Source organism: Marmota flaviventris, chromosome 5 (assembly GCF_047511675.1).
Source record: "Marmota flaviventris isolate mMarFla1 chromosome 5, mMarFla1.hap1, whole genome shotgun sequence".
In the NCBI taxonomy this organism is placed as follows: domain Eukaryota; kingdom Metazoa; phylum Chordata; class Mammalia; order Rodentia; family Sciuridae; genus Marmota; species Marmota flaviventris.
The window spans coordinates 2,777,313-2,793,461 of record NC_092502.1 but is presented as its reverse complement, the minus strand read 5'-3'; the positions used below and the strand labels follow the sequence as shown (position 1 = coordinate 2,793,461).

General features: G+C 48.1%; 1 protein-coding gene across 1 annotated transcript; it reads left to right on the top strand.

Annotated features, from left to right (window-relative positions):
• The first annotated feature begins 1,139 nt into the window (after positions 1 to 1,139).
• Positions 1,140 to 2,075, top strand: LOC114080292 (olfactory receptor 14I1-like). Its single transcript, XM_027921845.2, has one exon. The coding sequence runs from the start codon at positions 1,140 to 1,142 to the stop codon at positions 2,073 to 2,075; it is 936 nt and encodes a 311-aa protein (XP_027777646.2).
• Positions 2,076 to 16,149: the final 14,074 nt, after the last annotated feature.

The window sequence follows — 16,149 nt, the reverse complement described above, 5'->3', positions numbered from 1 at the left end:
ATTCTCTGATCGTGGACTCTCTTCACCTGGTAAAAGGAGGCTGATGGAGAAACTGTGTACAATCAAAGTAATTGGCATAAAATATTTGCTAAAACACTAAAAAATCATATCAATATATCGGGGTATGCACGTCGTTACTTTTATGCATATAAAGGTAGAAAAATCATAAATGCTTTTCTGATGGCAAATAAGTTACATATAAAGTGTTTTAAAAAGGCAAATGCTAACATTTTTATTAGTATTCTCTCTCAATCCTGGATTTTTTAATTGATGAAAATAGAGTCATGCTGCGATCAGATCTTACCATATTTTAGTCTTGAGAAGTTAAGGTATCAACAGATTGTTTATGATTTGAAATGCTTCAAAAGGAGTGCAGGTAAGAAATTGAATTTGAGACGGTTCCTTGAGAACAAGGGTATTTAGCAAAAGCCACGAAACAAGCCGAGCAAGGTCTGGAGGAGGGCTGCCCTCAGGGGACTAGATTCCTGGCCCAGGACTCCCTGGTGAAGGTGAGGAGGAGGGGTAGGCAAGGGAGCTGGCCACACCTTGGCAACCAGAAGCGGTCGTTAGGTGCTGGATCAGACCAGCTCTTCACGGTGATGGGCTCAAGCCTGGGTTCAAGGACAGTGGAAGTGAAGGGGCTGATCCGCCTACCTGGTCTCCCTTAGATCCACTCACCTCCAGGGGAAGCTCAGATCCACCCCCTGAGCTGGCTATGGAACCGCTTTCCAGAGAAGCCAGCCACCACTCAGGGGCTCAGGGCATGCTCAAGGCAGAGGACAACCCAGCAGCTTTTGAGAATGTCTGGGATAACCCCTCAGATGGAGGGAAGGGGGATCCTGATCACGCCCCGCCTCAGAGTGAGGGTTTAGAAAGCCGTTCTACACCACAGAGTAGATGTATCAACAAGTGGAAGGGGCGTGGGACTGGGTTTCATTTTGAATACTTCATGTGCTTGGTTCTCTCATCCTAGGAGGATTAGAAAGAGTAGGGTATCAGTAGATTCGGGGAAGAAAATCCAGGCAGAAGTAGAGCATTCACCTGACCTCAATGCCTTACTCCACCCACCTAGGTTGTGTGTCTTCGGCTGTGGCATCCTATCCTTGGCCTGTGGCTCTGGGGACAGCTCACTAGCAGGCATGGACAACGTCACCTCCTTCACCTACTTCCTCCTGGTGGGCATCTCCAGCTCCCGGGAGCTCCAGGTTTTGCAAGGTCTGCTGTTCCTGGTGATCTATCTGGGAGCCTTGATGGGGAATCTTATCACCGTTGCTCTTATTGTGACAGACACACGCCTTCACGCTCCAATGTACTTCTTCATAAGCAATCTGTCCCTCTTAGACCTTGGCAGCATCTCAGTGATTGTTCCCAAATCCATTGTTAATTCCTTGACAGGCCGTCGGGCCATCTCACTGCAGGAATGTGCTGCACAGATCTTCCTTTACATACTTTTTGCCACTGTAGAGTTTGCGCTCCTTGTGGTCATGTCCTATGACCGCTACGTTGCCATCTGCCACCCTCTGCACTACGGGCTGGTGGTCACGCCGGGCATGTGCATTCAGGCCGCCGGCGGCTCCTGGGCCTGCGGGCTGGTCTACTCTGCCATCCACACGGGCTCCATGTTCAGGCTTCCCTTTACAAAGACCAACCTGATCCACCAGTATTTCTGTGATATGCCTCAGATTTTGAGGCTCTCATCTCCCGACGTCCAGTTTTCTGAGTTCGTCATCATTGCCGCAAGTGCTGGCCTCGTGGTGGTGTGTGCCGTCTTCGTCTTGATGTCATATATCAACATATTCTCAACCGTGCTCAAGATCTGTTCGGCCGAAGCCCGCAGCAAAGCCTTATCCACCTGTGTCCCACAGCTGGTGATTCTCCTCCTGTTTGTGATTTCTGGGTCAGTGGCTGTCTTAGGGCCCGTGGCAACGGAAGGATCCCTTAAAAATCTGCTGACAGCCATGTTCTACACCATGGTCCCCCCCTTCACCAACCCCATCCTCTACAGTCTGAGGAACAGGGAGATTAATGCTGCTCTCAGTAGGATGTTCAACAGGCATACCGAGTTCCCAATCTAAGATTTTCTTAGCTAACAACAAATATCAATTTATCACTAGAAAGCAGTCTGACTTATGTTTGATTCTCATCAGTCGTGTTATACGTTTGCTGTTTACACTTGTGATGGTGGACTACACAGTTAGGTCTTCATTTTCTTGCTCAACACTATCTTGTAAGTGCAGCTTCCCGAAACACTGAGGCCCAAGGCCAGGCCTTGTGAATGCCCACATGAGCAGGTACACGTGCTTTTCAGAGAATTCTGGGAACTGGGTGTTGCCACCCTGGAAGAGCATGTGAGAGGCTGGGTGGGGAACTCCCACTGTTCGCCCTCACACTGAGGCTGGAGCAGAGATAAGTGATTAGAGCAGGTGACAGTGGCAGGTCGACAGAGTGCCAGAGAAATGGATGGCGATGGTTGATCTAAAAGGGCACACTTGCTAACTCCCAGCTTGGTTTTGGTTTCTGATTGTCAGATAGTTCACATAAAGTCACCCTGATCCTGCTCTGACTCAAGGTAATGGGATGTCTGGCAATCGGTGCCAAGGTGCCTTGTTCTCAGGGTGGAGGAGCGTTGGCCAGGATAATAACACTGACCTCCCTGGCCGGAGACTGCAGAAGCCAACACCCTCCAGGGCTGAGTAGCTCATCCAATTAGGACCCGTGTGCACAGGCCAAGATGGCCCAAGGGTGCCTCTAGGTCCTCAGCATGTCACAGACTCTCACTATGACTGCGAATCTTCTCCAAACCTGGGCTTTGCTCAGACACTTATGGGTAGAATCATACGGTAGGGATTTAGGGGTCTGATCCAGAGCTCAGAGGTGGTGCATAGGTGGGACTCCCCAGGAACGTCTCCTTAAACCCCAGTAAAACCTGGGACTCAAAGGAGTCAGAGCCATCAGTCTCCTCTCTGAGCCAACCTACACTCTCCTTGCTTTGTTTCTTTCTTTTCTAATAAGCTTTGCTATACTGTTACCAACTCTTGCATCTTGGTCAAAATCTTCTCTTGTGAGAAGACAAGCGCCCACAACACAAAGCCCTCGCTGGTAATGCAGGGAGACCCCTAAGCAGGGAGGAGATCAACACCGAGACCCTTTCCAGACCCCTGAAGTCGGCTTCCCCCAGGCTCCCAAATCCATATTGCTTTGCTCAATGAAAAACAGGACATAAACCACCCACCCTCAGAGAGATTGTAGTTGAGAAGCTTTTGGTTTCTTCCTGAGCTCTGAATGAAAAGATGCCCTGCTCCTTTCATTCAAACATGTGAGTAATGAGGAAAAAGGATTCAGAACATAGAACAGAGACAGATGAACCCTGGGATTGGAATTAACCTGGAAAGCAGCAGATAAGGAATGCTCGCCCGGCTGGGTGCGCTCTTCTTGTCAGGTGGGACACACAAATCCACGCTCTCCAGATGGATGTAGTTTTACTTTTCTGATGCCCAAGAGCTGAGCCTGCGTCCTGATGACTAAAATGCATATTAAGGACTTTTTGTTTCCAACTGAATCACCAAGTGTCCTCTTTGTAGTTCAGAAGCGTACGGAAAGACTCGGCATATAGGAACCCAGCTCAGTTAATGCAGCCTGGAACCTGACAGCCGGCCCTCCAGGACTGTGTTGTCTCAGAACTTATTCTTCAGTGTGGAAGCCACAGCAAGAATGTGGGCCTCATGAACTTCTCAGCATCCAGATGCGACCCTAGTGACCATCTGAGCTTGGTTCACACTCCTCTAATCCCTGAAATAGCCCCACACTTTCAATTTCATAATCGACAAATGTTTTTTCTTCAGCTTTATTTATATATACGTGACAATTAAAATTGCATGCATGTGATTGTAGGACTTATGTGTTCATTGTGAAATATTCACCACAATCAAGCTAATCAACATATCCATATTTCTTCTCTAAATCCATTTGTACCTGGGTCATTTGAAGAGATTTCCAAAGAAAACACATCACTGTCAATTACAGTCAAATAACAGTCTTACAAAGTTTGGGTTTTATCTTTATTATTCTTTGCAGGTATGGATTTGCATTAGCTTTACCCCATTTCTTCCTTTCTATTTAAATGTATATGTAGATTTTTCCACCCAGGTTTATTCTCCTCCAGATATCTGAATATACAGATAGATGGATTTCTAATCCCCAGGGTTAATAAAAAAAGAAAAATTCTATTCTGATGACCCTTCCTTTTGACTCTAGCCCTAGGACACAGTAGTATTGTGTTGGTGGGTTTGTGAAATACCACATTAGCATTTCTGATTGTGTTTTCAGTTATTGTAACATCACAAGTTAGGTTTCGTCTATGTTGAAATTCAAGCCTTCTGGGGAAATTTTTCCTAGATATATTTTTTTTACTTGTTTATTTAATTTTTAGTTGACAAATAGCAAGTATACATGTATTTGTGGGATGCAATTTACCACCAAATCCATTACCTGCTGCGTTTATCCTTTGGGGGAGTAAAACATTCAAGATGTACTTTTTCAGCAATTTAAAAATAAATTACAAATGAACCTGAATACATTAACTCATCAAAGTGACCCTTATTATCCACCAACCGTTGCCATCCCTCCCTCTGGACACACAAGCCTCGGTCACACCCCTAGACTCTGTCCTCACGGGTGGTCCAGGAGCCTCTTGTCCTACGGCTCCTGCCCCAGCGTGTGCCCCTTGCCTCCGTCCACATCAGGGGCCACCTTCACCCTCCAGCCCTGGCTGTCCCTATGTGTGAGGTCAACCAAGCTCCTAGCTTCTCTCCCATGATTCAACCTCCCACGGATTTGGCCTCTGATCCAGCAGCGCCCACGGGAACCCGGGGTGCTGGGGGCCCACACCCTGCACCTCTCCCCTGGCTCCCACTTCCCAGGAACTCGTCATTGTTCCTGGATGTGAGCCAGGTCTTTTTCTCTGCTTTCTCTCCTTGGGCAGAATCACCAGGATCATCCTGAACGTGGGCCTTTTCCAGGGCAGCTCCCTGGAGGGTGTGGACCGGCAGCACTCTGCCCGGCAGGTCCCCTGCTTCCTCCTCAGCTCTCCTTTTCCAAAATTATTGTGCAAGTTCAGCACTAAGGGTGGTGGCTTTGGAACTCAGGCACTTTTGGTTAAGTGGGTTTAGATTGGAGAATGAAATGCCCGGACCCTGTGTTACTTATTTATTAGCTGGTTTATCTTGCACACGTTTTTAGACAGATTTATTTAGTCATTGAATTACCACTCCAGAAACCTTTATGGAGAACATGCTCTCTTCTGAGTTCTTAAGATTCATATCCTAAGGTTTTCTCTTACAAAAGACTTTCAAAATAATTGATCTCTGTGGACTGGGAAAAAAATCTGTGGAAGCCGGTCACTGAAGGGATCTGCTTTGCAGAAGAGGCTAGGAACTCGCTGCCTGGGGAGCTTCAGAGGCACCGCAGTGCCCACAGGAGGAGGAGGGCGAAGCCCGTGGCCCGGTCCACACACACACATACACACACACACACACACACACACCGTGCTTGAGAAGACCCAGGGCCGTGGGCTCAGGCAGCGGGAGAGCTGTGGTGTGCAGAGAGCCACATCCAGTCCTCAGGTGCACCTGTCATCTGTCATCTGTCGCTCATTCCTTTGAGATCTTATATTTTAATGTTTATATTTATATTACATTTGGGATATTTTATATCCCACTGGAAGAAAGCTCTATTTTCTAAGGTGCGGTGCACCAGGCAATGTTGTTAGCATCTCTGTTTTCCCCTACATCCTGACTTTTCAGCGGGCACCTAGGGCCTCACCCATCCTAGGCGAGAATGCTGCAACCGGGCTCACCTCCAGTCCTCCTCATTCCTTTTGACCAGCCCTTGGGGTTAGCACATTAGATTACACTGTATGTGAGGCCTATGTCCCCAGCCAGCCTACCCACTCACCGCCCAGGTTTCACTCCCTACAGGTGAGGACGATCTCCCTCTTGTTTGTGGCATCATCTTATCACTGGGTCAGTTGACTTCAGGCTCTGAGAGCCCGCTAGCCGGCCCGGACACCCCACCTTCTTCACAGACTTCCTTCTGGGGGACATCTCAAGCTCCTGGGAGTCCGGGTTTGGTAAGGTCTGCTGTTCCTAGCGATCCGTGTGGGAGCTCTGCCTGGGAATCTTCTAACCTTTGCCGTCATTTGACGGAACATGAAGCCGTGGAGCTTGAGATATTCTTTATAGGCAATCTATCCCTTTTAGATTTTTTAAAAATTTTTATTTGTTCTACTTAGATGTACATGACAGTAGAGTGTATTTTGACATATTATACATATACGGAGCATAACTTCCCATTTCTGTGATTGTACATGATGTGGAGTTACACTGGTTGTGTGTTCATATATGAACATAGGAAAAATATGTCTGGTTCACTCTACTGTCTTCCTATTGCTATCCCTTCATTCCCCTTTGTCTAATTCAATGAATTTCTATTCTCCTCCTCCCTTTTATTGTGTATTAGCCTCCACATATCAGAGAGAACATTTGGCCTTTGGTTTTCTGCAACTGGTTTATTTCATTAGCACGATAGTCTCTGGTTCCATCTATTTACCTGCAAATGCCATAATTTTATTTGTCTTTATGACTGAGTAATACTCCACTGTGTATGTATACCACATTTTCTTTACCCATTCATCTGTTGAAGGGCACCTAGGTTGGTTCCATAGTTTAGTTACTGTGTATTGAGCTGCTATAAACATTGATGTGGCTACATTACTGCAGTATACTGATTTTAGGTCTTTTGTGTATATGCTGAGGAGTGGGATAACTAGGTCAAATGATGGTTCTATTCCTAGTTTTCTGAGGAATCTCCATATTGCTTTCCAGATTGGTTGCACCAAGTTGCAGTCCCACCAGCAATATGAGTATACCTTTTTCTCCACCATCTCATCAACATTTATTGTTACTTGAATTCTTTTTTGGGAGGAAGGTACCAGGGATTGAACTAAGGAGCCCTTGACCCCTGAGCCTCATTCTCAGCCCTATTTTGTATTTGATTTAGAGACAGGTTCTCACTGAGTTGCTTAGCACCTTGCTGTTGCTGAGGCTGACTTTGAACTCTCTATTCTCCTGCCTCAGCCTATGGAGCCACTAGGATTATAGGCGTATGCCACCACGACCGGCAACTTATATTCTTATTTCCTCCTTTTTATTGGCACATTATAATTATACATAACAGTGGGAAACTATGGAGCCAACCTAGATGCCCTTCAACAAATGAAGGATAAAGAAAGTGTGGTGTATATACACAATGGAATATTACTCAGCCTTCAAAAAAATGAAATCATGGCATTTGCAGGTAAGTGGATGGAATTAGAGAATATCATGCTAAGTGAAATAAGCCAAACCCAAAATCCAAAGGCCAAATGTTTTCTGTTAAACAGATGCTGATCCATAGTGAGGGGTGGGGTAGTGAAGAATGGAGGAACTTTGGATTATGTAGAAGGGAGAGAGGAGAAGGGTGGGCTGTGGGGAGGGGAAGGCGGTGGAATGAGATGGACACTATTACCCTACATACACGTGTGATCACACTACTGGAGTAACTCTGCACCATTACAGCCAGAGGAAGGAGAGTTGTGCTCCATGTGTACAGTGTGTCAAAAGCAGTCTACTGTCATCTATAACTAATTAGAACAAATTAAAAACAAACAGAAGGGAGACCAGTAGGACAGAGGAAGGGGACGGGGGAGGGAGGGGAGGGAGGGAAGGGACTGGGAATGGAATTGATCAAATCATGCTGTTTCATTGTGTGCGTGTATTATGACCAACCCCTTCAGGTGCTGGTCACATTTCTGTCACCATTCCAATCAATCATAAACTCTGTGACAGGAAGGAAATGGATCTCCCTTCCAGCCCATGCCACCCAAACTTGCCTATTTATCTTCTAGTCCTGGGAGTTCTCATTGTGGTCATGTCCTGCACCGCTACCTTGCCGTTTGCTGCCGGCTGCGCTGGGGGCTCACCATGACCCCTGTCTGTGTGTGTAGGCAGCAGGTGGCTCCTGGGCCATCCAACTGGGATGCTCTCCAGACTCCCTTCATGGAGACCAGTGGGAGCCCCCAGTTCTTCTGTGATGTGCCTAGAGACTGAGCATCTCCTCCCGGGCTGTGTGGCTCTCTGAGCCAGTGGCCCTGGCTGTGAGTGTCCGCATGGCTCTGCTGCTTTCACCTCCTATGTCAACATCTTGTCAACTGAGATGCAAATGTGCTCCTCAGAAGCTCAAAAAAAGCACTGCCCCCCTGCTCCCCCAGATGGCCACTTCACCCTCTAGGTCATTTCTTCCCTGTCACTTATCTGAGTCTGGCCGCACAGGCATCCACCCTCAGACCCGCCCCACAGCTGCATTCTACACCCTGGCACCCCCTCCCCCTTCCTGAACCCCATCATCTTCAGTCTGAGGAACAGGGAGATCAAGAGCACCCTGGGAAGGACCCTCTCTACAAAGCCCACCAGTGCCTGGTGGCTCCAGCTGCTGGTCAGATGTGGGGGGGGGGGTCTTCTAGTCCACATGGAAAAACCATGGAGAAAATGTCCATACTGCAGTCCTTGGGTCATTTTGATAAGGAGATAGATGAATAGATGGACTGGCCAGTTAACCGTTTGGAGCAAAAGCTTAGCCTGGACAAAACGAGTTAGTATCTCCTGCACCCACGGTTCCTGGGTGGTGAATGTGGTTCACAGTGGCTTTGGCTCTTGTGCTGGTCCCATTGAGTTTTAATTGGAGACAGGCTGAGCAGCAGGAGTCTTTCCCCACATGCACCGTGACTGGATTCAATGGTGGGATGGAACCTCACTCGCACCTCACTCTACAGAGACACGTGACTGTCCTTTTTAACACACAAGCATTTCATTGTTTAATGTTCATTTTTATTGTATGAACAGAAATCATTTGTTTATATTACAATCGCGATGCGCCCGTCTGCTCCACCCCTGACTTCATTTCAGCATGTCCACCCATTTCTCTGTGAACATCCAATCTGCCATTTCATTAGATAACCGGGGAGAGGGCAGCTTCAGACAAACTCGTCCGCGTCCACAGCACCTGTGACAGCTGCAGTCAGCAGCTACCAACCCAAGGAAGGTAATGCCCAGGCTGAGGATCAAGGCTGGTGTCTGGTAGGCACCTGTGCAGGAGGCATCATAATGCCAGTCACAGATACAACCCAGCAGCTGCAGCACTTAGTGTTTACTCTGAGCGTAAATCACACAGAGATTGGAGGCTAAGAATAAGGAGGCTGTATTTGGCTCCTCATCTTCCTACACTTGGAATGGGAAGGAGATGGCAGGAGGCAAGGCACCTCCAAGGGCTACGGAGGCTAGTGGGGAAGGGACCCAGCCAGGCTCTGGCAGAGAGAAGGCGAGGGCACAATCCCACAAGCAGTGCAAATGCCACTGCCCATGAAGCCTGGCTGCCCAAGGTAGCCACTGCACAGGAAACTGTGGCCAGCCCACCTCCAACACTTCTCAGTGAGTGGGCGGGCTGAGGGGCTATTCCACCCTGTTCCTCATCTCTGTCTCTCATCTCGGCCCCATTCCATTTGTTTGTTCTCAAAACCTTGACTTCTTAGGCTGCACCCCGTTGAGCGCAGAGCTTGGAAACACATCTCTGTGTGAGGTGTGCCCAGGTGCACCCGAGTCCACAAGGATGTGCAGGACTCCTAGGGAGCAAGCCAGGCCTCCAACCTGGGGACAGGACCTCTGGTCTCGGAGTGCTGCAGGGAGTGGGGCTCAGCAGCTGTTGCCTGTTCCTCTGAAGCATTCATTTCTGCCTCAGTCACAGTGCGTCAGCCGTGGAGCACTGACAACACGACACCATCTGGTACTTGTCATTGTTTTGTCTTTTTTTTTGTTTTTTAAACCACTCCCTCGAGGTTGGATTGACACATCAGAGGCTGTACTGATGGTGGGTCTGCCTCGCAAGCCTATGCAGGTATGAGCCTCGAGGGCAGAGCCTCCAGCCCACCTGGAGCCTGACCATCACTCCTGGAGTTTGCTGCTGGCCGGCTGTCCCCACCGCCCCTCCTTTGGGGGATGACGACCTCTCACCAGCTGTCCTGGGAGCTGTCAGTGTGGAACTCGGTGCTGTGGCCCCAGCAGGTTGCCCTGTGGATGACCTCCAGGACTCACTGGCGGCAAGCCCAGCACTTCCATTCCTGGCTGGTGCCCCCTGTGGTGCAGGAGGCGTGTGCAGAGTGGCGGTTTTGTTGGCCCATCATGAGCACATGGTTGACAAGTCCAATCCCAGACCACTGCCCTCGCGGGGTCTCCCTGCTACTCCCTTGGCCTCCCTGTTTTCCATTCCCTTCCTCGTTTACGATATTTAAGGGAAAATGTGATACTTTTGTCTCAGTGTCTGGGTTATTTCACTCAAAATGATGGTTTCCGGTTCCATCCATTTTCCCGCAAATGACGTAATTGCATTTTTCTTTATGGCTGAACAAAACCCCACTGTGCATCCACAGGTTGTGCCTTCTTTGTCCTCTCATCGGCTGACAGCGCCTGGGCTGGTCCCCTACCTGGCGGCTGTGAGCTATGCTGCTATAAGCCTGGGTGTGCACGGATCTCTGCAGCGTGCTGACTCCAGTGATCTCAGGCAAATGCCAAGGAGTGGCCCAGCTGGGACTTGGATCATTTGGGGCTTTTTGAGGCATCTCCATGCGGATTTTCACTTGGCTGCACTCATTCGTGTCCCTCTGCGGTGTGTAAGAGTTCCTTTCCCCGTGTCCTCCCCAGCACGTGCTATTCTTTGTGTCCTCGCTGGCTGCCACTGTGGCTGGAGAGAGACGGGATCGCAGGGTAGATTTGATGGGCATTTTTTCTGAGGGCTCAGGTGTGGAGCAGGTTTTCCTGTTTGGTGGCCCTTGGTGCTTCTCCTTTTGAGAAGCGTCTGCTTGGTTCTTTTGCCCATTTCTGGATTGGGCTATCGTTTCTTTAGTGTTAATTTTTTGGGTTCTTCCTACATTCTGGATGTTAAACTCCGTCAGATCAGCAGCTGGCAAAGCCCTCCCCTGTTCTTCAGGTGCCGCGGTCTGGCTGGTGACAATTCACAAGCCACTTGTCAAGCACAAACGAACTTTATTTTTAGAACACACATGCCGAACCACAGGAGCTCTTCAGGAATTCCCTCAGAGCCCAACTGCCACCACTGGCTTCCAGCGAGCCTCTCAACCCCCACTCCTCCTGCTCTTGAGGTAGATTGGCTGGGTCGCGTGGGCGGAGCCAAAAGAGTCCCCCAATGAGCAGCTCCATAGTCTGAAAGGGCGGGGAAACAGCCCAATGAGCATCACCGCAGAGGAGCCAATCAGCTGGAAGTTTTCTGGGGCCAATTCGGCTATGGCTCTCAACATGCAGGCTCCTGCTCCTTTGTTGTGCAGAGGCTTCTTAATGTGATGCACCCCTACCCCCACCCCCACCCCAGTTCTTGGTTCCTGCCGACCTTTCCTGGGCTGTGGGGGTCCTGATCAGGAAATCCTGCCTGTACCTTCATCTCCAAGTGTCCCCCTGGGTTTCCTCTAGAAGCATGGTTGACCAAAGTTTGTTTCTATTAGCAATGATTTAGAAAATTTTCTTCAGCTTCACATTCATGCTGAGCATCATCTAAATCTTAGCCAATTTAGAGAAATTTTAAAACATTTTGGGGCACTCATTCACCATGAGTGTGCCTCTTGAGTTGGCAATACTCATTAACTAGCTTGAGACAGATAGTCTCGTTAATATGAATTTTATTTTTACTTTTATTCCTAACTCACAATAATTGGACATATTTATGGAGTAGAGTAATGTTTTGTCTATGTATGTGTCATAGAACAATCCAGTCAGGGCAGCTAGCACATCTGTCCCTCAGGGATTCATCATTTCTTTGTGGTGGGAAAACTCAAAATCCTCTCTTCCAGCTACTTTGAGATAAATAAAAGTAACAGCATCTGAATGGTTGCTCTGGGGAGGATTGCATATATATAACTTCAGATTTATATTAACTTCACTCCAGTGAGGAATTTAAACTTTGGTGTTAGGTAACATTATCATTTCCCCCATTTTGTCTTTTTATTGCTATACATTTTACATCAATATGTGCTACACGCCCATTAATGTGTTTGCATAATTATTATTTAAGGTAACTGACAGAAGCCAAGAGAAGAACTTGTTCCGACTGCGTGTCTGCACGTTTGCTGCAGTGACCCTCGGTGCTGTCTCTGGGCCTTCTGTTTGTTCCTGTGGATTTGTGCTGCCCTCCTGTGTGTGCTCCTCAGGACGTTTGCCTCACCCGCCTCCTGGGTCTGCTGCTGAAGTCACCGTCCATGTGTTACAGCCCAGCAACATCAATGTGCAACTGTCTATTAAAATAGCCAAGTAAATAAATAAAGGTATGCACATCTCCCGCCTCCTGTTGGGCACAGCTCTCATCACGGTCACCTTGGGATGATGAAGGGGCTCTATGGAGTCACTCCCTCTTGGTTCTCACAGGGCAAGTCTGGTGGTAACTTGGCGCCTCATCTTCTGTTTCTTTGAGAGAGACTTAACTCCTCCTTCATTTTTTGAGGGATGCTTTTGCTGGAGGTAGAATTCTGAGTGACAGTTGTCAGCAGCATGGTCAGTGGGCAGACAACCCTCTGTGTCCGTCCCTGGACAAAGCTCTCCTGTGGTGAAGCTTGGGATTCAGCCAAGGGGAGCTGAAACCCTGGGGGAGCCCAGAGAGGGCTGTCCTGGGAATGGAGAGTCACCCACGGCAGACTCCGTTCCCAGGAGGGTTTGGCTACACCCCCTTGACCTTGAGGCTGCCTCCAAAACCATGCTCTAAGGGCTCTGAGAGGAATCACACACACTGTTTCTTTGGCTGATGGGATTGTCTGTCCACTGACCCCAGCTGCAGACATGGGAGAGAGTTGGAGAACATTCGATGGAAGGTAAGGTAGCATCCACCTCAGTTAGGACGCGAGGATTACAAGACGTTTAACACTAGCCTCATGAGCACAAAGGAAAGCCCCCACAGATACCCAGAAGAGAGAAAGCAAGGCTGCAGAGCAGGTCACCACAAGACCACAGCAACTCCCAAAGAGGAAATCAAGATCAGAAGACAAAAATTTGACAACCATGAAACAGAGAGACTTCACTCAATGCCAATGGCAGGTCCTCACCTCTCAATGATGACTTTATAGAGACTTGAACCAAACTACTCATAAAATGAGACATAGTGTGGCTGGACGAGAAAAATCCAAAACTTCCCTGCTTACAGGGACACACTTCAGCCCAGAGGACACTGACCAGGGGCTGAGAGCGTCTTGCCAGGGCATCTGAGGGAGCAGGTGGCCAGAGCAGTGGTGAGCAGATTTCAAGAGAGAACAAAGAAGTTCACCATCTAGTGAAGAGGGGCAGAGCCACAAGGAGGTAGCCCTGTCAGGTCCAGGAGCATCCAACAGTGCAACACCTAGACCTGTAGGTGACAGCAAGGGGCCCCGTAGCATGCACTGTCCACAGGGAAGTTCCTCCCGACAGAGCAGGAGGGAAATGGTGGGCTGGGACCCAGGCTTAGACCAGCAGGCAGAGGCAGGACAGAAGACTTCCCGAGGGAAGAGAGAGCCACTGTCCTCCAGGGTCACAGAACATTCTGCAGGCTGGATCCTGTGGCCGGCCACACATCTACTCCCACCAGATTAACAAGGTTGGAGTCCTACCAGGTATATTCTCTGGCCATAGTAGAATTAAGCTAGACATCAGTAATAGGAAACATTTTGGAAGATTCACAAATACATGGAAACTAAACAGTAGGCTCCTGCAGGAGTGAATGAAGAAATTAATAGAGTCTAAAAGTATCTTGAGAAAGATGGAACCAGGGCATGCCCAGATCTTGAGATGTAGCAAACCCATTTCTAAGAGAAGCTTACAGCCATAGATGCCTCCACCAAAAGTGAACCAATAAATAACTCAAATAAACACTTTGATGCTTCTCTTCAAGAAAGTAGAGGAAAAAGAGGAAACTAAACCCCAAATCAAGAAAAGGAAGGAAATAATAATGACTAGAAATGAAATATAGACTAGAAAGACTCCTTTGAGCAGTCACATACCAACAAGTTAAACCACCTACAAGATATAGGTAAATGCCCAGGAATACACAACCTGGAAAAACCGAATTAAGAAGAAACAGAAAATCCAGACAGACAAGTAGTGGGTAAGGAGATAAAGTCAGTAATGAAACTCTCCCATCAAAGTCGAGCCTGGAACCACACAGCTTCATGGAAGAAGTCAGGAAAATGTCCAGGGAGACCTGAGACCAATTCTTCTCACTCTCCCCTAAAATTGGAATGAAATGGAAGACTTACACCTCACTCAATGGGGCCAGCTTTGCCCTGATACCAAGGCCAACTAAGGACGCTACCAGAAAAGAGCAGCTCAACAACACTGAAATGCACAGATGCAAAACACTCAATCCAGCAGCAGGTAGGGTCAGACACAGACACACTGTTGGAATTATCCTCCATGAAATGGATGTCTGTGGCATTTGCTTGATTTCCTTCTGAGGTTGATCGCTGTGTTAACAAAGGAGAAAAGTAAGCCCAGATGGAGAGAAAGTGCTGGTACCGCTCCCATCTGTGCCATAGACAGATGTGGAAGCCTAACAGTTGCTGCTCTTGGGGGGTGGTCTGCAGCACATCTCAGCTTTGTGACAGTGGGAGTGAGTGGGTTCTGTGACCTGGAAGACACCTTCTGTACAGAAAGGGCAACCACGGTCAGCCCTTTCAGAGAGCACTGAATTCCTCCATGCCCCACCAAGGGGCACACCACAGGCTCCCGGGGCTCAGTGCCACCTCAGAAGCAGCTCCTGAGCTCTGAACTCGGACACGGCATGTCCAGTGTCTTAGGAATCTTGAGCAACCCAGAGATGGGAGAGGCTTAACTCCTCTTTTATTTTTTGAGGGATGCTTTTGCTGGCGGTAGAATTCTGAGTGACAGATGTCAGCAGCATGGTCAGTGGGCAGACAACTCTCTGTATCCAGGGAAGGTTAACGCAGAGCACCTGTAAGTGCTTCGATTGTGGCCCATTGTGCAGAGGACTGAGCATCCTGGGCATGACATCCCCAGGGGCCCTGGAACCAGACCACACAGACACCGAGGGAGTGTCAGTCACATTAACACACACTCACGTGTATATCATGAATTCCAGGGAGCCACATATAACACACACACTCCCTTTCTGTCACCTACAGAGGTCCTTGTGGGATGCAGCTCCTCACCGCGTCAAAGAACGGCCAAGACATTGTAAGACAGGAGATGATAAAGGGAATGTGTGGCCAGGCACGTAAAGAGGGGTGGACTTTCAATGAGTAGAGGGCCAAAGAGGCCAGCTGAAGGAAAAGAACTGGCCTACGGAGATGGGCTGTGCCTTGCAGGACAAGTTTATAATGACACTAGACATAGTTCATGAGGAATATAAAACAGCATCAAGTGTGCCTTGCCTGTTGTCAAAGCTCCCCAGACTGAAGGTAAACACAGAAAAGGTGCTGCCCTGTTGAAAGGTTTTGTCCTCTTCTCCTACGTGGTAGATCCATGAGGTCACTCACATCACAGAAGTTTAAATATCACTGATGACGGGACTTAACCAATAAGAGAACGCCAGGTATAGTCATGAAAACACAATCTTTCATAAAAATAGAGTATTTGCCAAAACAGACCCTGTGGTAGGCCATAAATCATGTTTTAATCCATTTAAAATTATGGATCATTTGTAGAACATTCTCTCTGGCAGTAACAATATTAAATCAGGGGCTGGGTATGTGGCTCAAGTGGTAGCGCGCTTGCCTGGCATGTGTGCGGCCCGGGTTCAATCCTCAGCACCATATACAAACAAAGATGTTGTGTCCACCAAGAATTATAAATAAATAAATAAATAAATAAATATTTTTTTAAAAAAAATATTAAATCAGAAATCAGGATCCGGAAATCAGAAAAACTCCACAACATTTGCAAATTAAACATTATTGCTTCAGTGAACACTTGTAAACACAGCTGAGAAAAATTGAAGATGACGTACATGGATGGAAAGACCTGTCACGCTGGTCACCACTGTGAGCTCACTATGTTTAGAGTCCAGTTCTCCAGG